The 25,427-nt window shown below is 35.8% G+C and overlaps 2 protein-coding genes and 1 non-coding gene across 5 annotated transcripts; 1 reads left to right on the forward strand and 2 right to left on the reverse strand.

Moving 5' to 3' along the window:
* Window positions 1–159: 159 nt before the first annotated feature.
* LOC111496015 (multisubstrate pseudouridine synthase 7) lies at window positions 160–12,299 on the reverse strand. 3 transcript variants are annotated; one of them, XM_023146237.1, is made up of 21 exons: window positions 12,070–12,299; window positions 11,402–11,480; window positions 11,106–11,303; window positions 10,620–10,831; window positions 9,926–9,998; window positions 8,745–8,801; window positions 8,022–8,101; window positions 7,878–7,940; window positions 7,622–7,709; window positions 6,125–6,227; window positions 5,895–5,998; window positions 5,572–5,645; window positions 4,688–4,752; window positions 4,372–4,556; window positions 3,228–3,295; window positions 3,066–3,126; window positions 2,543–2,580; window positions 2,361–2,429; window positions 1,972–2,278; window positions 1,708–1,796; window positions 160–515 (listed from the first exon to the last, which is right to left on the reverse strand). In XM_023146237.1, exons 1-20 carry the CDS (start codon window positions 12,267–12,269, stop codon window positions 1,767–1,769), a joined length of 2,154 nt encoding a protein of 717 aa, XP_023002005.1. In that variant the 5' UTR covers window positions 12,270–12,299; the 3' UTR covers window positions 160–515; window positions 1,708–1,766. The 3 variants fall into 3 exon arrangements, with proteins under 3 accessions (XP_023002005.1, XP_023002022.1, XP_023002013.1); XM_023146254.1 differs by lacking the exon at window positions 12,070–12,299 and adding an exon at window positions 11,968–12,055; XM_023146245.1 differs by having other exon boundaries at window positions 191–505.
* Window positions 12,300–14,191: 1,892 nt separating this feature from the next.
* On the forward strand, window positions 14,192–14,327 carry LOC111473214. The gene has a single exon (XR_002715603.1). It is a non-coding gene; the product is annotated as a small nucleolar RNA Z247 (small nucleolar RNA).
* A 3,964-nt stretch (window positions 14,328–18,291) lies between these two features.
* LOC111465414 (serine/threonine-protein phosphatase PP1-like) lies at window positions 18,292–24,230 on the reverse strand. Its single transcript, XM_023109777.1, has 4 exons — window positions 24,056–24,230; window positions 19,389–19,948; window positions 19,065–19,286; window positions 18,292–18,644 (listed from the first exon to the last, which is right to left on the reverse strand). The coding sequence occupies exons 1-4, from the start codon at window positions 24,228–24,230 to the stop codon at window positions 18,624–18,626; spliced, it is 978 nt and encodes a 325-aa protein (XP_022965545.1). The 3' UTR covers window positions 18,292–18,623.
* Between the last annotated feature and the right edge of the window lie 1,197 nt (window positions 24,231–25,427).

Consider the following 25,427-nt stretch of genomic DNA (forward strand, 5'->3'; position numbering starts at 1 on the left):
TTGTCCACAATGACACTCACGACACTCTATTGATACGGAGTGTTTTAGGAAACCAAAAGTTGCGAGAGTCTATGCTAGAGTGTACCCTATCAAATTTTGACAAATTTAGAAAATCTTAGCCAGAATAGATTTACCAAACCCCTGGAAAAATAGAAATGCAAATTTGGCATTTACATCTGCAAAAGACGTGTAGGGGCTCTAAACCAATAATGCAAATATAATGTTGCGCCAAGTATGACATGAAATAAGCATAAAGGGACCTTTCATTCACTTAAAAATTGCCTGAATACAACGCCCATGGGGGAAAACATCAGTATCATCATTCGTTGCATGCTCTTTTTAATTTAATTCAATTCAAGTCCTTGGACATTCCATAACGTTTCCGAGTGAATGTCGAAACAAAAGTCGTATCTACCTCCCTCAAATGGAACAAGTCGAAACCGATGTGCAGATCAAGAACTTCTGATTTCTTTCTACAGAGTGCACTTGGCATCAGGTTGGCTCTCTGCAAACAGCTAAACGGGCAAGTTCATAGGAGATCACTTTAAAATGCAACTCTTAAGCATTATTGAATTATAATAGCAAATGTTAAAATTGGTAAGGAAATAGCCATCAGATATAGGCAATAATAAAGCCAACGTATTTGAATGCAAGTACAGTTGAGTCATGTGGGCATAAGACTTAAGATGCAAGTATCTACATGTACAACGTTTTTGGTCAGATCACATCATAAGGCAAGAGCGAGTTTGAAAGTTGTACATCAAAATTTTGAACTGAGAAAGAGGCTGATTGACATCACTTCACAAACGAACAGAAGTGAGGAGCGAGTTTGAAAGTTGTACATCAAAATTTTGAACTGAGAAAGAGGCTGATTGACATCACTTCACAAACGAACAGAAGTGAGCAGATTAATTGATGCTTTGTAATTTCTGAACGAGTAGAACTCATCATTTAACTCGTAGGCGAGTTAATTTTACCCCTTTAATTTCTTTGATTCGGCCACTACACGATTTTTTAAGGTCGGCAAACAACTAACTTTAGGCTAGCTTAGAATCAAAGAGAACTGCAGGTATTGTTTCTTTAAATCATGTTCTTGAGATAAAGCCTTAAAACATTAAAAACGGCGAACTCATAATAGAAAAGTCCCATAACCTACATTCATTCATTTTGGATCCTAATGTTCATATTTCTGTTTTCCATCCATAGAACACCTTGGGGTGTACACGACCTCTACTATTTATCAGTGTTATATTACTCGGAAGTCCAAAATCTGAACACAACGAAATATAGTATGAATATCATTTACTAACTTTAGGCTTTCTGAGAATCAAGGACCTTTCGTTCTAATGGATTTTCTTTAAATTGTGTTTGTTCTTGGAATTATGCCGAGTGTTTGTTATTAGTAGGATTTGGACATTGTATTCAATCTTAAGTTCGAGCATTTTTCATCTACCTTTATTGGTTAGGTTTGGACATTTCTTTGACATGATTTTGGTGCTTGTTAGTGAACTTCGGGTGCTTTGTTGGTTCATTCTGTTCACATGCACTTTTTTACTTGAAAGGTATTGGGTTTAAATTGATGAAATTGAATAAAATTGACTCACCTATTTTTCGACGACCTTCAAACAATCAAACACGCGACATTTGTAACGTACAAAAGTATGATTCTGTTTTCTTCATATTTTCCAACTCAGTTAGAAGTTTTACCTTTTGGTTCCTATTGAACTTCTCTGGATTCCCATCAGTCTCCATGTATGGCGAAGTGATCACTCGTTTAAAGCTTTGTGGAAAGCAACCTGAGATAACAAATGAACTATAAATCCATGAACAACCCCACACGAGAATAACTAGATTGCATAAATTCTACGGTAAAGATTTGCAGAAGAAAAACCTATACTTCAATCCAAAGTTAGATCAGAACAAAATTATAATTAGCTGATGATGAAAAGTGGACAGAAGAGATGATCTCACAGAAGTTGATGTTTTCAGCAATTCTCTAATTGCCATCGTAGCATAAGATGACGTAGGTAGATTAAAGCTCAACTTAAGAGCCATCTGTGGATCCTGAGCGGCTTCCCCATTTTCATTTTCATTTGCTTGAAGTTTATTACTCTTTTTACAGGACCCTGACTGTTCTGTGGAGTCCAATGAATCTTCATCTTTAGATTTATCATGCATTTTTTCTTCCTTGGTAATTTCAACACTTAGAGACTTCAAAAGGTTATCTAAATCACTCTCTGCCAGGGGTAAATTACGATCAACATATGAGATCAATTCCCTGCCAAACAACAGAATTTAATCTTCTAAAGAATAGATAAGTGCTAGAAATTAATAATTTAAACAACATTAAGAATGTGTACCACTCATAGTCCTTTGGTCTTTGAAAAACACTACGGTAGCTTCCAGTCATATTGGTAATTGAAAATTCCCTATGAACATATATCATAAAACACAATATAAAGTGTATACAAGTAGAACTTTCAATAGAATAAAAATAGGAAGGAGAGAAGATGGCTTGATCTCATTAGAGTTTGTAACATACTTTACGTTATGAATAGTCTCCGTCAAGTTAATTGAATCCTAAACAATAAAAATCAAGATTAGTAAAAAGAAGGGGTTGAATAACAAGTAAAACGCTACTAGAAGGGAAAAAAGATAGAAAACGAGGTCCATACTCCACTATCTCTGTTTAAAATTGGATAGTTGGTGAAGGGGACTTATCTTGGCCAAGTTTTATTTAGGACAGGAAGTCAGGGAACTATGTTTTGTCTTGTCTGTTGTAATTGGAGGGATCAAACCTCTCGGAAGTATCAAAGAGTACTTGTATCTTAAATTCTAAGCATTTTCAACTCAATAAAGGAAGATTTCTTCTAGTTGTTTATCAATTTCTTTTCTTTCAAGTATCTGTGGTAAAGTAATTAATCCTAGTTGATGATGGGAACTTGGGACTATTGCCCAAACAGAAATCACTCTCGTAATCAACCCCACGAGAAGTGCATATGCTAAAAAAACGATATTCTGATCGAAAGTAAGATACTAAATAGAAGTCAAGATTAACAAAGGACCTTAGCAGCTAAATCATGATAAACTTCAGCAATATCATTTGTGGGATAGATTACTCTTGACCTGTTGAAATAAACAAATCAACAAAACACATAACCAAGTCATACAACAATCGTAAGACCAGAATAGATTTTAAACAGGCCATAAATATTTTCTACCCTCACCCAGGCAGGGGAAGTACAACATCATCAATAGTGAAGTTTCCACTTTGGACATCTTCTGCAGAAACAGCCTGTCAGATGTCAAGACTAATATTAATTTCAATCACGAATGTGGAAATAAAAAAAGTCAGTTCTAGCAATTTAAGTTGGCCAGAACGCATTGAACCTAATTCCAGAGAAACATACAATGGACATCAACTTACTGTTCTCTGCATTGAGAGAAATTTAATATGGAAACTGGGAAAGGCTTATAGATCCTAGTTCCAGAGAAATGTAAGTAATTTTATAAATTGCTTCAACTGCCAACATCATCCATGCACAAGTACAAAATCTTTGGAATGGAAGCATAGAATCAAACCATATATTATTAGCCTTGATACAAATCACAGTGAATAATTAGAACATGCCTATATATGCTAAGAAGCATAACGCTAGAGGCAGTTAAGAATAATGGAGAAATAACTCAACTTTAAGACAAATATAATCTATTTGGAATTTAAGCGGAGAATTATGCTATCCTCTTCAATTGAATTAACTTCCAAAAAAAAAAAACATCAATATGTTCACACTTCAATAAAATATCTCTGAACAAACTGAACCTAAGGATATAGGCAATGTTTTAACTTCCTAAAGGCTACCTCATCAATCTCTAGAGAATGAGAGTAGGATAAGCCCCATTTTAAATAGAAAAGTATTGACAAAAGAAAAATGTAAAACTATGTATTATTAAACATTATGATTTGACCATGATTATACAAAAAACAAAAGGGGCTAATGGAAGAGAGTAAAGCAAAGTTGACGTTCTTTTAGTGAAAAAGCAAAGTTGACGTTCTTTTAGTGACATGAAAACAGATGTAAAGCACGCAGGCATTCTCACGGAAGTGTAAGCCACTTCTATAAGTGGCAAACCTTACATCCGAGAAGTTGTGTACACCTCAAGATGAACCTAGAGCGTCTCGAAAACCTTTAAAACAACTAACATGTGCAATATTGAAAATTCAATTTTTATTTTTAGGATGCACATCTTTTTTACTCAGCCTAGAGCATCAATATAAAATAACGAAAACTCAAATACCAGCTCCAGCAGTAATAAGTAACAGTGAAAGGGCTCTAGGAGCATTTCCGAGTATTGTTACTGGGAACCAACCTTCACGTGCTTATTTCTTTCTGTTGGAAGATCTAGAGTGCATATTTCCTCTAAATGACAAGAATCATATGTATTAGCATCACCACAGTCCTCGTCAACATTTTCTTCAGATTTTTGAACTGCAGCTGTTGCAGTGTGGTTTTCTTTGCAGTATACTAAGTCTCCAACAACCACTTTGTCAATCCCTGTTACATGGTGGTGTAACCATAACCACAGAAATAATGACACAAATAGTTACTACCTAAGATACCTTTTACAGTGATCTCGATCGTGAAGCTCATATACAATAAGAAAATAATTATGGAAGTGCACACACCGTATTTTTGCACTCTCATACTTGCTGCATGATTCCATAAATAGCTTTGGTAACTATGCACATACCTGAAAAGTAAGGAATGTCCAAAAAGATCAAAATGTCTTGCAATGACATACAACTTGTAATATAATTTAATGTCATCAGTCAACCGGTAAAATCTCACTTTCTTGCACTGCAACTTACTTGGAGAAAGAACTACGAGACCATGGATTACAACTACTCTCCAATGAGAAACTGAGCATTAAAGAACACTGTGACTATGAACTGGTTACTTAGGAAAAAGAAATGGGGCCTACTAAAGAACAATATGAGGATTTTTTTACATATCAAAAAGAGAGAGGTTCAGAAAAGAGATACCACTCCTAAAAGAACAAAAGCAGAATAGTTGTCATTTGCTTATACAAGCCTCGATACAGTCCATCCACTGAGGCTGTGCCTATTCCAGAACGTTCCCATATAGGCCTTCGATTTAAAAGAAAACAACCTTTTAAGGTTCCACAGATCCAAAATAGGTTTTTAATTTTAATCCAGCCTCCACAAGAAAGAATAACAAATGCTTGGCCATGCTTTAAGTTTTTTTATTACAGCTTCAATTGGTGTTAGTCTTCCAGGATTTTCCCTTTCACTATTTTCTTTTTCCAATAAGATCTGCATTTTAAACATATTTGATTCTGTTGCCCCTGTAGTAACATATCCATAGTTCGCATTGTTTCTATTAATAAGGAAAAGTAACCTAGCAAATTGGCAAAAAACAGGTGCAAATAAAGATCAACATCAATGTGTCAATCAGTCATTAATGGTATGCATCTTAATAGTTCACTGTAATAAAACAAGGCCAACTCCAGTCAACAAGAAAACTAGTTCCTTGAAACATAATCACTTACATCATTCTCAAAGTTCTAGGTATAGCTTTAAGAGCCTGCAAATAGTTCCCAGGACATTTCTTCAAACATTGAAGCTGTATCATTTAAAAGAGAAGGAATTACATCACTATTACATACAAGGAAAATACAGCTTGCTGCTATAACGCAAAACCAGACACGTACACACACATATATCCACGTATATATATAGATTGCTGGCTATCGGTACTAGGCAGTATAACACTACTGTCAAAATTTGATATAAAAAACATCCTTCACTAGATGTACGTATAAGAAAAACATGAGTAGAAATTAATGACTGACTATTATATTTATGAACTTACTATTGCCCTTTCAGCAACTAAATATCGAGGTAATTGCTTCAACGTCCCATCAATATCATTACTTTCCTTGTAGTAGTTTCTTGCCTCCGCAATTACATTGGTTTGTAACTAGAAACTGAGTTAAGAAAAAAATTAACTAACAGTTTTATCTAAGCCTACGAGGAGAAAAACTTTGGAAGTAGATGTGTAGAGAGACAATTTATCTTTCAATGCAGATAGTAAAAGGATATCCCCTTCTCTTGGATCAAGAATCATATTGACAGCACCCTTCCACTCTCCTCTAAGAAGTGAAGCTCCAACGAGATGAGTTGGTACAGAACCACTTCCAAAACGCTTCAGCAGCACATATAGCATCAGTTAGCAAAATCTCCAGAAAGACTGAATCAATAGCATGCATTGCATCAATTAAAAAAACTAACCAAAGATGCACCATACATGTATCGCATACACAAATTTAATTGGTGGTTAATTAAGCTATCAAATAACTAATAGAACAAGAACACATATGAACATATCTTCAATCCTAAAGAATGAGCACCTTAAGTTCATTTTGAACATTGTATTTTTTTGTTCATGATAAGCAAAATTTTCATTGAGAATGAGGAAGAATACAAAAGGGCATAGCCTAACAAAAAGGCCAAAGCCAAAACTAGCTATACAAAAAAGATCTCCAATCCCAAAGAATTAGATCTAACAAATAATTACATAAATTCTTGAAAACCAAAACCAAAAGAGGAGAGCATCAAAAGCATGTTGGTCACCTACCTAGAATTTAATATCCAACGAGCTACCTTGACTACCAACTTTAATTGGGTCATACAATTGTCACATGAGAAAGAATAGTTGAGGGGCATACAAGTTGGCCCTAACACTTATAAATATATATATATATATAAAAGAACCAACCCCATAAAAAAAAATTTGTTTGAGTTTAGGTTTTCTAAACAAGCTAACCACAGAACTTTCTCTTTCTCTGGCATGAACCTTTCCAAACAAGTTTTTTCTTACATTAAATCAAAATCAAAATCAATTAGATATATTTTGAGCATTCGTCTCTTTTCATTTACTCATAAAAAGAAAAATCCTAGTTCAAACAAAATCAAAATCAGTTAGACTTTTAGTGTCTCAAATTTCTAGCAGATGCACTTTTAGGATCTGCAAACCAGCTCCCGAGACCAAAATGTTTACTAGTAACCCATCTCCTAAGAGGCTTACTGTTGATTAAAATAGTGTCACCCTCATTTAGCCAGAAGTGCAAAATTTCTCTTTACAAGGCTTTCAATGTTGAGATCTTCTCAATCGGTAGAGAGACTTTCTACTAACAAGATTACATGCTACAATGTTTCCAACTCTTCCACAAGAAATTCTGATCATCTTCACCAAGACTAGCCACCTTAGAAGGACTTCGAAAAGGGAGAGATAATGAGTGGGGGATACTAAGCATTAGAATGTTAGCAAGCACAAGTATTCTGCCAAGCACCATATTTCTCCAATTAAGTTTATTCAGAACTTGTTTTTCCACCAGCTTCTTAAAATAAATGGAAAAGGGATTACCTTCCAAAGTCACCCCTTAAGGGGCGCCAAATTTCAATTATATTTGTTCAAGATATGATGGGTTTAGAAAAATTGAGTCGTGGTCAAGACCACACACCACACCTACAACCTAAGATTTGATCAGAATGCAGCATGTTTCTTATGAGCAGAGATATTAAATTAAAAAGAAGTACCTGTAAGCCAAAGTAATTAATAAAGCCAAGCCTTCCTAAAGCTTCAGCAGATGTTTTGATGGTGTCTTCACTATCTGCTACAACTCCTCTGATAAAATGCACGGTGAATTGAATCATTAAAATATAAACATCATTTAACATACTTCAACATTTTGTGGGTGTAGGACTTGAACCTCGAACCTTTAGGTTGAGGCTATCATTTAACATACTACAACGTTAAAAACCTACATAAAAGGAATTTCAGTGACACACTTACCGCAAGGTGATGGTAAACCTGTTACCCAGGAGCTGCCCAAGAAGAAGCCCTTCCTGGATATAGCTGGAAACAAAGTATGGAAAACACATCTGTGCATAAAAATTTTAATACGTTGGCAAAACATGAAATTGGATCCTGCCTTACCTGAAGTTACCCAACTTGATACCAATCAACCGATCATTAAGAGCAGCTAATCTACTTGCGTGTTGCTTAAATACAGTTACCTGGAAAGCCAAGAAATATTTTCCTTAATCCCTAACGAAACAAATTCATCCTATCAGAATGAAAACCGTTTGATTATCCAATTTTGGAGTTCAATTCACACTTGAATCAAAAAGAAGTACGCTCAGCAAGACAGGATGATGATGAGATTCAACTGATGGAAAAGGCATAAAAGTGTTTTTCTTTAAATAAGAAACTCAGTTTCATAGGCTAAATGAAATTACAACATGCAACCAAAAGGTTTTTTTAAAAAGAAAAAAAAAAAAAAAAGAGAATGCACTCCAAACAATTTTGTTAAAGGAAACATAATTTCTCAGGGATGAAATGAGCAGAAATAAATATTAGAAAAAATTAATTACTCCAATTCTGGAGGGGGTATAGCTAGAGTTAAACAAACTGGATCTCGAGACCAAAGAGAAGCTAGAAAAACTCACTTCAAAATTATCCTAGGAAGTTTATGGATTCTTCTATCTTTCTCCAACCAAACTAACTAAAAGAGAGCTCTAATCAATTTTACCAAAATGCATCCTTTAGAAGCTTAAATAAAATGTAGAAGGGGTAAACTACTGAGGTTGGAATAGGTGGTTAATAAAACAAACAAGATACAAAAGCAAGCAAGAAAAATGGTGAGACACTATTAATTACCCTTTGAGTTGTGATGGCGCGCTTATCTTTAGTACCAGCAAAACCAAAAGATCTCGTCTGCCCAAGAGATCTTGTGTGAGGAAGAAGAATAATTATTGTAACCAGGGCTATAAAGTACATTTATGAATTCAGAATGAAGTAAATGTGCAACCGTTTTTCCCCATTGCAAATGAAAGACAAACCAGAAGAACCAACACATGTCACTATACCGAATAGCAAATCATCAAAAAGAAACTGTAGTATTCAGACAAGTTTATTCTTTTACATATTCACAAAGACATCATAATATACCTCGCAAATATTTCTTTGAGACAAGGAAAAGATAGCAACATCCATCAAGCATGTTCTTTACATTTATACCCATTTTATAGAGTTTACAATTATCCAGAGAATTACGATATAATAAACAATAAGAAGGAGACCATAATGAACAATTTTTTTCTTTAGTGGGAAAGAGAAAGGAAAATCAAAAGTTCTCATATTCAAGCCATTCTCTCATATTCAAGCCATTCTCTAAACGATTATAGATAGTCTCACCTTCTATATAAGATCATAGACAGTCTCACCTCTTATTGTGTTAATTGGAAGTAACTTATCTTAACACAACATGATGCTTTCCTACCTAGCCTTTTGTAATTTTTCATCCTTTGGAATGAGATTTATTAGTATCTTATCACAAAAAAGGGTGGGAAATAAGACCAGGAACTTATACCATTAAGTAGTAAGTGGCCGTCTAGATATATCGTTAGACGAACTGCTGCTAATAGCCTAATAATAATCGCAAGAAAAGGGTCTCTCCTATATAACTAAATCAATCATGTGTTCCATTTTCCTGATTTTAACCATTTTGGTTGGTTAAGAGAGAATTATGAATGGAGAAGAAGGTGTAATGTGCACTCAAAGAAACAAGGACACTACAAATTACAAAGGACTAGTATAATTGGACAAACATCAAATAGGACTAAGTCCACCCCAAAAGGTGATTAGCAAGGATCTCGCAAAAAGTTTATCAAATTTTCATATATCAATGAAATTGTTTCTTATTAAAAAAAAGTAACAAAATAAAAAAATAAAAAAGTTTATCCAATTTATTGAAAAGAAAATGGGGAAAAAAAGGAAGCAAAGAATCACCCAAACAACAAATTAGATTGAGATATAAGCCAAGCTAAGAGTATGCATACCTGGATACCGAGCATCTTCCCTATAAGTCCCAATGCCTCTTGTGTGTCTTTGTTCTCCTTGTAAAGATGAAACCTATAATTTTTTTCGGCAACATCTTAAAGTTGATAAACAATCCAACATCAAAATAGATGGAACCATAAAAATTAGATGGAACAAGAAGAAAGACACCGGTTCTAGCATACAAAATAATCTAGACGAGTTTCCAATCAATGGTTGACTCATTGATAACAACTCCTTTCTAGATTGATGCAATGTGATGGTACAACATTTTTTTATATGTAATGGTATAAAAATGACGAGACAAAATATACAAAAACAAAAACAAGAGGCAAAATATCCACTAAAGCAACAAGATTAAAAAAATAACTTCTCGTTGTCAAAAAAATCATTTAACCACTTGTTAGAAAGGCCAGTGGGCATTTATATCAAGCATCAAGATAAAGCAAGAGCACGAAGTTGCCAAGATTCTTGTTACATTTTGACATACATGTTTTGCTACGAAATATTTATCATGAAAGATATAAAATATTCAGAAGTCGGTTCATATAAAGTACATCTATCAATTCAGAATTAGAAGTAAGTCCCAAGCAGAAAAATAAAGCATTTCTTATAGAAAGGGAAGGAAATAAGAAATCCCAATCTTTAGGCATCCACAAAACAAACAGAAGAACTAAAAAGTAGAAAAGCCCTTACCTGAGAAACTTGCCAACATGTTCGGGCCAGTTGTCTGATCCTCTACTGTCAAAGGGTTTATCACCCCTTTCTTTTCGTTTCTTAGAGACCCGACCTCTGTTATTCTGCAATCCTGAATCTACTCTCACACGGACACATTTTGATGAAGAATCTGGTCCATCAACAGTATCGGTCACAAGGAAATTAAATTTCTTAAAGAAATTGTGAACAGCCTGAAAACCAAAAAAAAATTAGCGAGTAAACTATATGGTGGTGAAAAAGTTAAAAAAAATATTTTTTTTTTATACATTAAATTTGACTGACGATGAGAGAAGTTACCCTTTGAGCAAAAAACTTTAAAATAAAATAAAATAAAATCTATCAATCTGACAATGATCAATTTCTGCCAAACTATAATAATCTAGAAATTAGCTAAAAGAAGAAAAACAAAGAGCTAACAAAGTACAAATATACAAATACATTAACAAACAAAGTCTAAGAGCCAACCGTTCGATGAGATTTATCTGTATCTGGAGAAAATACAATAGGTGAAATACTGTCATCCACACCAGAGCTGATTTGCTTAAGAAAAGCTTCCAAAATCTCAGCATCAGAAGCACCAGCTAGAGATCTAAACAATTCAATTTCAGAAGCATAACTCTCACTTGTACCGTGACCTTTCATCGGTTTGCTTTCCGAAACAATCTGAAGGTGTTAGAAGAATTGAAATTATCACACACAAGGGAAAAAGAATCAACATTTTAGGCATGTAATAGAAACACTGAGAAATTTAATTTGACCACCTCTGGAGGAGCATCCAATGACGTCAAATGAACAACATTCCCATCAGTGTCAACTTCGTTCACAATGAAGTCAGAATACCTGTACCAAAACCAAGGGGGGAATGTTACAATGATAGGATTCTTACGGTTTTCAAAAAAAAGAAAATAAAAAAATCCTTACAAGTGCAAACTGAATCGTGAAATTATAAAAATAAAAAAAATAATAATAATAATAAAAAATCAAATTCTAAATAGAGAGAAATCCTCCCTTGATTCAATGCTTGTGAGAATATGGCTGATTTAACATTCCTACATCAACCTAAAAGCCCATTGCTTTATTTTCTCACTCAAAGATTAGAAAGAGAACAACAACGGATCACATTTCGATCATGCCATTTTGTTTGAGTCAACAAAAAATTCACTGATAAGCAAATTACAAAAGTGGGAAGAGGACAAAAAACAGCCCACGAACAGATAACACTCACAAAACACTCAGCCAACTAAATCATAAGAACATATCTATGGTGTCAGTTATCTTTGGTTGCTGAAGGTTACCCCTCTGTTCTCATTCATTCTAATTTTGTTACCAATTCAAAACTTTGCGTCATATCTTCACTACAATCAAGCAAATAGTAGTACAAAATTGGTATGAGCAGCATAGCAGCCCTGAGAAATGAGGGGACTAAGACCTTTGCTTAAGAATGCCGCGAAAACCAGGGAGAGAAGAAATGTAACTGAGAATGCCGACATCTGATTCGCCTATGGATTTCATCGCCATGACTGTGATCGAAGAAGATCTATTGGTGCATTTAGTAATGGTAAAAGGCTTACAGAGAAAGTAGGGTTTTAGGGCACAGAGGTACGATATCCCTGGCCGGTGCCACCGCATCTAGGGTTTTTCGTTTTTTTTTTCTTTTTTCTTTTTATTTTACCATATAGTGTTTTCCCCAAAATTTTAAAAATAAATAAATAAAATTACAAATTTAATTAATTAAAAACTATAAATATATAATATATAAAATATATATATAGTTTAGTTTTAAATTACTATTGTGCTGTTTTACTAATTTAAATAATTTGTTTTTAAAAGTATTGTTATAATTTTAATATAAAAATTAATGTATTGTGAAGTTAATATGAAGTTAATATTAATGTATTATATAAAAACTAAAAGGCAGATACCCTGTACACTGAGGGAAGGAATTAATTTTTTTTTACATATAATATAATATATCAATGTGTTCAATCGTCTGCAACACAACAACGTCACATCTCATCTTCATCTCAGTTCCCCAAGACAACTCAATCATTTTGGCTTGCTCAAGACACATTCGTTGGGATTAGACCCACATGTCGATCATCTCATTGGAACATCCTTAACAACCATCCATTTGAGTTCTTTCAAGCATCAAACTCTCTTGAGTCCATGCTAAACCATTTACGACATACGTTCCGAATAGCAAGTGCATAATCCAACCTCCGATACATGGGTTGAGGCACAATATTAACACACATGTGTCATCCGATACTATCCTTGAAAGAGCCTTTTCAAAGGAAGATGCTCAAGAGACTCACCTACTATGTGACACACATATGTGCCACATGGTAGCTCGTTTAGGCCACATGGTCCAAGGATAGTAGAGAGCCGACACCATGCCTCCCCCTATAATACATTCTGAGACATTTTCAATCATTCTCGATTAGACATCATTTTGACAAGCAAACATATGACCTCGTGCATAGTCCGCCAAGTATCCAATTCACACCAAATTCGGTAAGCTTTCATCTTTCATATAGACAGACTTAATTCTCGAGCCGCATGCCAAAACTCTTTGAGCTTGCCTTCGACACTCGTGTCACCTCATTCTCTCAATCCCTATGTATGTCTCAATTTAGCTTGAATGCACATTTTTGGTGTATTGGATGATACAACGTCCTCCTCAATCACATCATGGCACTGTTCAATCTTAACTCTCACGTGGCTATATGAGCCCCACTTGAGAGTCGCCCTTGTCTATCTTGTCCGTGAGAGCCATAATCTCTCTTATGACGCATGGCCCCCTAAAGACCCAACTCCACCAAAGATTTTGTCGTCCTTCTGACTGTTAGAATTGGTCAATCCATTAGAATAGCTTGAAGTTAGTCATGCCATAAGAATAGGCTTACTTCGTTAGTTTCCTATGAAATCGGATCTATTAGTTAATCTTTTGCCAATATAAATAGAATATGTCCTCAATAGTGTGAGGCACAGTTTTGCATAAACTTGATATGGTATCAGAGCAGAAATAAGATCCACGAGATCCATAGCCTCTGCTGTTAAACATGTCAATCCCAACAAACACAATGTCTTCTCCGTCGATCAGTCAGGTGATTAGTGTTAAGCTTACACAAGAAAATTATCTACTGTGGTCTACCCAAATCCTTCCCTACTTGCGTAGCCAAAACCTTGTTGGTTTTGTGGATGGATCCATGCCTGCACCAAGCCAGACGATCGCCGTTGAACCAAGTGAAGAAACAGGGAATCGCAAAATTATCATCAACCCTGAGTTCACAGTCTGGTACCCCCAGGACCAGCTGGTACTCAGCCTCATCAACTCATCAGTCACTGAGGAGGTTCTCAGCACGATGGTTGGAATCACCACTGCACGAGAAGCCTGGATTACGCTGGAGCGACAATTTGCTTCCACATCTCGAGCAAGAGCAATGCAGATCCGTATGGAACTCTCTACTATCCAGAAAAAGGACATGACAATTGCTGACTACTTTCGTAAAGTAAAACATCTTGGTGATACACTTGCTGCCATTGGCAAGCGAATAGAGGATGAAGAACTCATCGCCTACATGCTGCAAGGACTTGGTCCAGATTATGATCCTCTAGTCACAAGCATTACAACCAGAACAGATGTATACACTGTCAGCGACGTGTATGCTCACATGCTGAGCTATGAGATGCGGCACTTGCGTAAGGGTACATTTGAGCAACTTTCATCTGCTAACAATGTCAATAGGATATCCATTCGTGGAGGTGCCAATGGAGGTCGAGGTAGTCGCGGTCGTAGTCGTCAGTTAAATAGTGGTCATGGACAATCAAGGCGTACTGTGAACAATCCTGGACGTCAACCATCAAAGACACAAAGCAGCTCAGGCATTGTCTGTCAGATTTGTGGTAAGCCCAATCACGATGCTTTGCAATGCTGGCACAGATTTGATCAGGCATATCAAGCCGAAAATAATCTCAAACAAGCAGCTTTGGCAACTAGTGGATACACTAGTGACACAAACTGGTATGTTGACACTGGAGCCACAGATCATATCACCAATGACCTAGAGAGGCTTACCACCAGAGAACGCTACACTGGCACCGACCAAATTCAGGTTGCAAATGGCGCAGGTTTGTCTATCTCTCATATTGGGAATTCATTAATTTCTGGTTCATCTCTTGTTCTGAAACATATCCTATATGCTCCTAAAATCAATAAGCACCTAATTTCAGTACAAAGACTAGCATCTGATAATAATGCTGTTGTAGAATTTCACCCAAACTATTTTTTGGTTAAGAACCGAGTCACGAAGAAACTCCTGCTCCACGGTAGATGTAAGAATGGCCTATACGTTCTACCGCATAATTTCAGTCAAGCCTTGCTGACAGCCAAACTTTCGAAAGAACAATGGCACAGAAGGCTAGGGCACCCTGCATCTCCAATTACCATTAGAATTCTACAAGATAATAATTTAGCTATAGATACTAATATTCCCTCTTCCTCAATTTGTAATGCTTGTCAATTAGGGAAAGCACATCAATTGCCATTTGGTTCTTCTCAGCATGTATCTACAGCACCCCTTCAATTAATTCACACTGATGTATGGGGTCCATCCATTGCGTCAGTAAATAATTCCAAATATTATGTTTCCTTTGTTGATGATTTTAGTCGTTATGTTTGGATTTACTTTCTGAGATGCAAATCTGATGTTGAGTCTGTGTTCCTTCAATTTCAAAAACATGTTGAAACTATGCTAAATACCAAAATTCGCTCCGTCCAATCAGATTGGGGGGGTGAATACCATCGGTTACACAATTATTTCAAATCCACAGGCATTGAACATCATATCTCCTGTCCTCACACACACCAGCAGAATGGGTTAGTCGAAAGAAAACACAGACACATTGTAGAAACTGGCCTTGCTTTACTCGCTCAAGCCAACATGCCTCTATCCTACTGGGATGAAGCTTTCAACACAGCTTGCTTTCTTATAAATAGAATGCCCAGCCGAACCATACAACAAGACACACCACTTCATAAATTGTTTGGTAAAAGTCCAGACTACTCCATGCTTAGGGTGTTTGGCTGTGCTTGCTGGCCTAATTTAAGGCCTTACAACAACAAGAAACTGAGTTTCAGAACTACTAGATGTATATTCTTGGGTTATAGTTCTTCTCATAAGGGATATAAATGCTTAAATAGAAGTACAGGACGTATTTACATCTCTAGAGACGTGGTTTTCGATGAAAATATTTTTCCTTTTGAAGAATCTAAGCCACCAAACAAAACCACAAATCCACATCATCCTGTTCTACTTCCAGCCTTAGCCAAACTTGCTAGTTTTTACACTGAAAATGCTCTTACAGATATTGAACCAGTTGTTAGTAATTCCCATATGAATGATGGTCAAACTGATAATATTGCTAGTGACAACTTGTCTGGTGTCAGCTTATCTTCTGCAGATAATACAAGAAGTTCAGAGGAAATTGCAGAATATGAAGCTGAGAGCAGTTCGATCAATGCTCAAAACCAAACTCATGAACATGTGTCTGATCAACCAACTGAAGCAGCTAGTCAACATCCAATGCGAACAAGGTTGAGAAATAACATTGTACAAGCTAAACAATTCACTGATGGAACTATCAGATATTCAGAAACCTCAAGAAAATTCGCAAGCGCTGTAACTATCACAACTCCGATCATAGAGACTGCTACTGAACCTCGAAACCTGCAGGAAGCCATGCAACATCCAGGATGGAGAGGAGCAATGAATGATGAGCTCTCAGCGCTAAAACGAAATGCCACTTGGGATCTAGTTCCACCCAAACCTGGAATAAATCTCATTGATAGTAAATGGGTGTATAAAGTGAAAAGAAAAGCAGATGGGTCAGTTGAAAGATTAAAAGCAAGATTAGTTGCCAAAGGATTCAAGCAAAGATTTGGTGTTGATTACACTGATACTTTTAGCCCTGTGATCAAACCGTCAACAATCAGGGTCATTCTTTCGCTAGCAGTAACCAAGGGCTGGAATATGAGACAAGTTGATATCCAAAATGCATTTTTGCATGGAATTCTGAAAGAGGAAGTGTACATGCGACAACCACCAGGATTTCAAGACTCAGCCAAACCAAAGAATTACATATGCAAGCTCAAGAAAGCCCTTTATGGCCTGAAACAAGCCCCAAAAGCTTGGCATTCAAGGTTGACTGGAAAACTTATTGAGTTAGGCTTCAAGGCTTCAGTAGCTGATTCATCTCTTTTTATTCTCAAAAACAGAGAGATAACTATCTATATGCTCATCTATGTTGATGATATAATTATTGTGAGCTCCTCTGATCAAGCAACCGAAAGGTTGATTCAGAAATTGAAAATAGATTTTGCAGTAAAAGATTTGGGTGATCTTGAGTATTTTCTGGGTATTGAAGTCAAGAAAACACGAGATGGTATCATACTGTCACAGAGACGATATGCTTTAGATTTGTTGAAAAGAGTAAACATGGAAAAATGCAAACCTATGTCTACACCAATGGGTTCTGCTGAAAAATTATTCAGAGAACAAGGAATACCCTTATCAGCTGAAGAACAATTCAAATACAGAAGTACAGTGGGAGCACTACAATATTTGACAATGACTAGGCCTGATTTGGCATTTGCTGTCAATAAAGTGTGTCAATATCTTCATACACCTACTGATGCTCATTGGGGTGCTGTGAAGAGAATTCTTCGTTATGTTAAAGGCACACTAGCATTAGGAGTGAAAATTCAGAAATCAACCATGATGTTGTCGGGGTTTTCTGATGCTGATTGGGCTGGTTGTCCCGATGATCGACGTTCAACTAGCGGCTTTGCTGTATTTCTTGGAGCAAATCTAATCTCATGGAGTTCCAGAAAACAGGCTACAGTGTCAAGATCAAGCACCGAAGCAGAATACAAGGCCATTGCGAATCTTACTGCAGAAATGATTTGGATCAAGTCATTACTGAAGGAACTGGGCGTGTATCAATCAAAGGCTCCTCGCCTCTGGTGTGACAACCTCGGAGCTACATATTTAACTTCAAATCCAGTATTTCATGCTAGAACGAAACATATTGAAGTTGATTTTCATTTTGTTCGAGAACAAGTAGCACGTAAAGCAATGGAAGTTCGGTTCATTTCATCAAGTGATCAAGTAGCTGATATCCTGACAAAACCACTGTCTAAAACTCCTTTTACTACACATTGTAACAATCTCAACATGTACAAGACTTGTTGGGATTGAAGGGGACTGTTAGAATTGGTCAATCCATTAGAATAGCTTGAAGTTAGTCATGCCATAAGAATAGGCTTACTTCGTTAGTTTCCTATGAAATCGGATCTATTAGTTAATCTTTTGCCAATATAAATAGAATATGTCCTCAATAGTGTGAGGCACAGTTTTGCATAAACTTGATACTGACACAAGAAATGGTTGTACGATCACCATTGATTAATTACTTAATTGCACTGAAATTATGCACCAACGACCAAACTCTACACAAGCTCAACAAGTGAAAGTAATGCTCGCACTAATAAAACGTTCAAACTCAACCAAGAACTATCACACATCATATCAAGACATGGCTTTGAATACCAAATCATTGTGGGAACTATATGAATAACAAACACATCGAATCAAGAAAGAAATATGAGAAACATATCTAAATAGGCAACAACACATGCAGTAAAAACTTGTAGCACTGATAACACCGATGGCGCTGCCAACTAGTGTACAAGGAAGAAAGGCAGGCTTTTGCAGCCTACCATCTTCGATAACTGAAAATTTGCATCGAGGAAAACAGTATTTGTAATCATTTTGAATTTCTTTTATACAATTTTCAACATTCAAGTTTAGAATCAAGTGATCAATCCTCCTATAGTTTCCTCCAGAAGTTAAAACTTCCAAGTTTTGTAGACTCAACTGGCCGCAAAAGCCCTCCTTTTTAGGTGCCTCCCTCACCAAATCATCATTTTGAACCAAGGAAGGCCTGCAAAATTTCAAGATCAAAACAAACAGAAAGTTCCCAAGTATGTACATTAGATTCTATACAGACTTGATCCACCCGGATGAACTCTTCCAACTCAACCTAACTACGAATAGCTAATGGGTCAATTTAGTTGACGGAGACTGAAATCTACACAAACTACTTATGTAACCCGAAGTATCTAGAAAATCATCGACAAAAGACCGAAATCTACACAAACTACTTATGTGATCCAAACGAACTATCCAGAAAATCATCGACAAGCATTGTCGCATGAGATATTAGGACTCGAGGTTACAGAATCATATATTTGAGAAAGTGAATTGGTCAGTAAAGATCCCATGTTAATCTTAATGGTAAATAAAAGCTTCCAACTAATGCTAGTAATAATATGAGAGATTTTTTCCAAAATGCTGTGTTTACCTTAACCCCTGCTGGAGGGTTTCCAGGTTTTGTGGTAGTAGTGCTTCCAAAAGTCGCCTTAGGCTTCTTATCTGCGGGCTTTAGTATTTGAAATGAACACATAAGCGTCTCATCCACACTCATCATAGCACCAGCATTATCGAACTCCCCACAGTAATTAGGTGCTGAAAAAATAGTTACAAGTTGACGATTTGCGAAGAACTCATATCCATCCTCCACAACCTATAAAATTAATGACGAGTTAAAAGATTAGAAGCTCAAAACGAGGAAGAAAGTAGAATCAGTCTTCAAGATTTTAAAGACGAAAATTGAAACAGAAAAAACCTGATGTGCACGACAAATGAGATCCAAATCATGCTTCTGAAGAAACTCCGTCACCTTGTCAGCACCAAAAGTAAACGAAACACCCCTGTCGTTCATTCCCCAACCTTGAACATCTTTACTAGGATCAGACCATAGAAGATCACAGAGCAAACCCGTGTCCGGTACATCGGTTGGTCTTGACATATTTCTAATTCTATCCAAATGAGTCAGGTCAGGAGACAAACCTCCATGCATGCAGAGAATTTTTTCATCAATAAGAGCTGCCACGGGCAGGCAGTTAAAGCAATCTGTGAATGTCTTCCATATCCTAACATTAAATCTTCTTTTACACTCATCATAAAAGCCGTATATTCGGTTTATAGAAGCACATTCATGGTTCCCTCTCAATATGAAAAAATTCTCTGGGTATTTTATTTTATAAGCCAGGAGAAGACATATTGTTTCAATACTTTGCTTGCCTCGATCAACATAATCCCCCAAAAACAGGTAGTTAGCATGAGGCGGCAACCCACCATATTCGAAAAGCCTTAATAGATCAGAATATTGCCCATGTATGTCACCTACATGTCAGAAATAGTACAATATCAGCAGGACCCACGATTACTGAAGACAAATATAATCAGTTATCAGGATCTCTAGATTATCCATTCGAGCTAGCAAAGTTTGTTTTGCATGCACGAAAACAAGATATTTCTGATTGAGTGACCAATATATTCAGTCGAAAATGTAATTCGTTGAATTCTACCATTGATGCATTTATTTTATGTGCAGTACTTTTTTTGCAAATCAATCTAAGTTTATCGTATACACCATATTATTGCTACCTAACTAGCAAAACGACCAAATACAAAGGAATTGGTTGAAAAACAGAATCAAGCTCTACACCGAGGCACATAGAAGTGTTGAGAGAAACCAGCCATACATGATCACAACCTAATATTAAGCTGCCATACGACTTAGCCCATCTCCAATCGATTCAGTTTCTTTTTTTTTTTAAACAAACGAAAGGCAAATTAAGGATCTCTCCACAACTCGTGCTTATTCTTCCTTTGAACATCCTTCTATTCCTTTATAACCATAAACCTCAAATGAAAGCTTTTATATTAATCTACAAGATCTTCACCCATTTGATTGAATCCATGACTGCATAATTGCTCAGTGTAGTTATGACTGATTCGCCACTTTGAATGAAAAGTACCAAAGTCATAAACATGAAAGAATAAGTGGTCCTGCAGATCAGTCGCTTTGAGACAAGATACTCAAAAGCTGCAGTTAAGAACAAAGTTTGGGCACTTCGGCTATAATTTTTCAGCACTGTTCATTTTTTTTATGAAAAGACTGAGAAAAATGAAAAAAGTTTAATTCCCAAATTTTGTCCCAACCAAAGATTTCAAAGTAACACATTAGTAGTTCCTGTGGTTTAGAAAATAGTTTTAAACGGTTCTGCAGTGAAATTGACAATTAGTTGACTAGTCAGGAAAATCCTCCAAGAGTCCAGAGAGTCGTGGCTTGTAATCCACTCATCAGGACAACAATCATAAGCATGTTGCATGAAAAGCTCATTGAGGTTAAACATCTCATGATCTTTTCCACCAAACCAAATGAGACCTTCCTACCCATAGAGAATCTCTCACCCACCCTAACTTACATAGTAGAAAGTATCATAAATGAAAGCATGTCAATCTCGCACCATTAGAGAAGAAAGCCTCACCTTGCATCATTAAGGGAAAAAAAAAAAGAAGAAGAAGAAGAAGAAGAAGAATTAAAAGAAGACAAGAAAAGAGGAACTCTTGCAACTTATGTGGAATGGATAAAATCAATGGTACCAATCTCACACCTTGCCCTTATCTCTCAAGGTTTTTGGGAACTAACAACTTATATGGAATGGATAAACCTTGTCAAGTCCCTAATAATCTTAAGCCATTAAATAATCTCAAATACTGCCAAAATGGAGTAAAGACTAATAAAAGAACCCTCCTTGACCAAAAACAAAAGAAGATCTTCATTTCCAAATCGAAGACAGCTTGCATTGAACCTTCAATACCCTTAATGACCCCAATTGAAATTCCCCAGTTAAGAACATCTCCAACCACAACGAGAAGATAGGAGATTGGTTTAAGGTTTCATATATGCATGGGAATAAAAAATGTCAAAGAATAATATATTTGAGAATAAGATGGTTGAGAATAAAATATTATTGTGTTTGATTGCGCATGAAAAATGTTACCAAAATTTTATAGGAATAAAATATGTTTGTATTTATTTATGAAAACAAAGGAGAAGGGACAGATAAGAAAATATACTGCCTAAGAATAAATTATTTCCTGTTGAAAATTTTGTAACAAACATGACTCTAGCTTGTCCATGCCCATTCCCACCTAACAAAACCTTCAACCAAACGGTCCATTTGGTTTACCAACAATCAAGATGAAGGAGTTATCGATGGAAAAGAATTCCAAATCCATGATCTTCACTCAAGCTTTAAACCCTTTCTCCACAATGCTTTATCCAAGCAACTTCAATCCCCATATGATCATAAGCCTTCTTAAAATAAAATTCTGAGGAGGTCGTTATTTTCTCCTTTTCATTGATAATGGGTGGAAAAATGCTCCATCATGAACCGGTCAAGGGAAAACCTTAAACAAGAGTTAAAATTAACTCTCATGAGGAAGCTATGTAGTGATTTGCAAAATATTAACGCTCATGAGGAAGTGACACTATTCATTGTTGATCAAAAAACACCCCGACTCAACATGAAGAACCTAATTTTGTCCACTCAATGCAAAAGAAGAATTTGAGTAACAAAAACGTAGGACCAAATGACTACCAAGAAGAGGAAAAACACCAAAATTTGGGTAACAAAGATTAGAGGGGATGAGATCACCAAAATTTTCCACTGTATTTTAGCTACCAAAATTTGGGTAACAAAGATTGGAGGGGGAAAACACCATTTTTAAAGATTCTTTCTAGCAGTTGGAAGAGCCACCATAGTGATGCTCATAACTGAATTGAATAGACAATATATACTCTCAATCAAACCTAAATTGGAGTACTGTTTCTACTCATCAACAATTCTGGTTGGAGATTGAGTTCATTGAAGTAGAGGTCTTGAAGACTAGTTAAGTCTCTAGGTGCGAACAACGTGCCCAGACCAGAATGGTTTTACAATTGAATTCTATAAAAAAAAGTCATGGGACATTCTCAAGCTTGATCTATCAGAAGGGTGTTTTCATGATTTTTTTAAGAATGACATCATCAACAGAAGGTTAATCGATCCATGACATCCGTCCCAGTAGCCTCATTTCTTGTATAAACAAAAGTATCGCAATAGTTCTCTTTGAAAGGATCACAAAAGTTATTCGAAAACCATATAGTTTGCTTCCGAAATACAAATCCTAGATGAATACTTCGACGTGGAATAATCAATGAATGAATAGAAGAAAGAAAAAAAAGGAATAATCATCAAACTAGAGTTTGAAAAATCTTTTGACTGGGTGGAAAGTGAATTCTAGATTCAGTTCTTGAAGCTAAATTCCAAACTTTAAATGATGGATTCACGCTTGTGTATAAAGTAAATATTTATATTCTTCTTACTCATCTGCCAACCTCATTGAAGACTTCAACTTGGGGAGGTAATTGTAAGACCATAAGCCATTTTCCATTTGTATATGAAATGTCCTCGCTTCTACGTTTGAAGAAGAAAACATCAAAAACCTCTTCGATACCGTTCAATATTTTTTTGAAAAGCATTAGCCCTTATTATAAACTACAACAAAGTGATGGGGATCAACATCAACCACAACCTCTTGAAAGCCCTCATCTCACCTTTACATGGAATTGAATGCATGGCCCAGCACAAACTTAGTGCTCCCCCTAAGTGGAAAGCCCTAGGAAATTATAGTAAGCACCCCATCCTTGGGGGCCAATCATTAAGAAATTATAATAAGACATCAAGCATTTCGAATAAGCCTCCTTCAAATATGTTTTCTTATGTACATATCTATGAGTGTTCAAGTCAGCTTGCGTGCACTTTGACTATTTTCATAGAACAATTGTCTAACCCTGCTAGATTTGATTGCCAAGGTACCAACTATTTCTATTAAAATATTGACTAACAATCGAACAAATCAAATCAAACTTGTAAATCCCAACACGCGAGTGCGTGCCATAATAGAACTTGTAACAATAAGGGATTATTAAAGAGAAGGGAGGGAACAAGTAAAATGCAAAGATAGCATTACAAGATTAATGAGCAATGAAAAAACAAAAAACGAATGAAATTGGCAAAGATATGTAAAAGCTTCCATGAAAAACACAATGTATGAATATTGCAATAATCTACACAAACATAAAGACCTCCTCGGTTCATCAACTATGAACCACATAACCAATTAATAATATGGGATTTATCCTTTGAGATTAATAGTAAAAGAAATTGACAATTAACTACTACATAACAACTCAATAAAGAAAATCCACAAAACCCAGAAAATCAAGAACTTCAATAGAATTCATCAACAAATAAAACTAAGAAAAGCTCCAAAATCTCAACAACAACAAACCAAGAACTTAAAAAATGTCCCAAGAAGAACTACAGACAACCAACCAAACAAGAACCGATCAGTAAATCTCAGGAGAAAGCAAGAAGTATTGTTGGAAAAAGATACCACAAATCTTGATAGGCGCTTCAAGCTCCAACAAATTAGGCTGCTGTAAGAAAATCTCTCTAGAAACTTGACAGAGTAGTCGGATCTCGGACTCGGACAACTGAACCTGCTTGCCGACGCGGCCACGGACCTCGAGAAGACGGTTGATAATATCGTCAAGAAGTGAAGGGTCCATTTGGGGATGTGACTTGGAGTGAAAAGAAGCGAACCGCAAGAACAAGAGAGTCTAGTGGGTGTTGTTGAAATAGTGAAAGGGGAAAGAGAAGCGGAAGGAAGAGGAGGAGGAGGTGGGGGGTAATAGCATGGTCAGGCGCCGCCGCCGCCGCCGCCGTCCGCTATGGGGGCGTCAAGGATCGGCAAGACGAACTTAGAAGAGAGCTGACTTTTGAGAAACAAAAAAAAAAAAGGTCCGCGAGCAATAGTAAGGTTGTCCGATATTTTGAAAAGTTTCCGCTAAATCACTTATTACTAATTACTCGCCGTCTTTTTAAAAAAAAAAAAAAAAGAATATATATAATAAATAATCATTATTATATATACGACCAATTTTTAATTTTTTAAATTATTTGGATTAAATTCTTTTTTTTTTTCTTTTTTTTTTTATAACAAAGACCAAATTTACAATTTTTCCTAAGATAAATTATATAAATTACCCCTAAACTAAAAAAAAACCCAACAATACCTTTTATATTTTAAAAACATTAAAAAAAATTGTTTTAGCAATATTTTTTAATTTTCAAAAATTTCAAAATTATCCTTTTTTTTTTACTTGTGAATTTTAAATAATTTTTTTTAAAAAAATACTCTTAACTGAAGTGGATTTATGTAGGAGAAAGCTTCTCGGTTCCTCTCCTAGCTTATGGACATCTCCCTCGTGAATTAAGTCTCTCAGGGATTTAACTACATAGACATCCTAATAACAGGTATGCATGCTTTAAATATGATATAGATCGTCCTTTGATTTACGCACAGTATTGATTGACTTGTTGATATATATATTTTATGTGTTATCTAACATGATTAGCGAGATTTTGTATATATCTCAATTTCATGTTCCGAGCTTTGAAAATCAATTTTTTTCAACACTCGAATGCCCTCCTTACCCTCCAAATTGGTCGAAATTATGGTGAATGACCAATTTATTCCTTCTAAAATCTCCATTTAGATTTAACCGTTGGCAACATCGAGACGTTATATATAAGGTCAAGATACTATAAGTGATCGTCGAGACACTATAAACAATGTTGAGACACTATGACAAAATGCAAGAGTGCTTATTTTGTGTATTTCAAGCGGTCTTATCATTGTTTCCTCGATGTTTTCGCTTGAGTTGAAACACTACTTAGGTTTTTTTTTTTTTTTTTTTTTTTAT

This window comes from Cucurbita maxima, unplaced genomic scaffold, assembly GCF_002738345.1.
Source record: "Cucurbita maxima cultivar Rimu unplaced genomic scaffold, Cmax_1.0 Cma_Scf00002, whole genome shotgun sequence".
Taxonomy (NCBI): Eukaryota; Viridiplantae; Streptophyta; class Magnoliopsida; order Cucurbitales; family Cucurbitaceae; genus Cucurbita; species Cucurbita maxima.

Bases quoted from the DNA above. Each gene is read 5' to 3' on its own strand.
- LOC111465414 (XM_023109777.1), bottom strand. From the start codon at position 24,230: ATGGACCCTTCACTTCTTGACGATATTATCAACCGTCTTCTCGAGGTC. The intron at 19,949-24,055 runs GTATCTTTTTCC...TCTGACATGTAG, and splicing joins AGCGCCTATCAAGATTTGTG to GTGACATACATGGGCAATAT. The intron at 18,645-19,064 runs GTAAACACAGCA...GAAATTTTGCAG, and splicing joins ACCCTCCAGCAGGGGTTAAG to GCCTTCCTTGGTTCAAAATG.
- LOC111496015 (XM_023146237.1), bottom strand. From the start codon at position 12,269: ATGCGGTGGCACCGGCCAGGGATATCGTACCTCTGTGCCCTAAAACCC. The intron at 5,999-6,124 runs ATATCCTTTTAC...GTTTCTAGTTAC, and splicing joins TCTTGATCCAAGAGAAGGGG to AAACCAATGTAATTGCGGAG. The intron at 3,127-3,227 runs GTGAGGGTAGAA...TTATTTCAACAG, and splicing joins GTTGTACTTCCCCTGCCTGG to GTCAAGAGTAATCTATCCCA.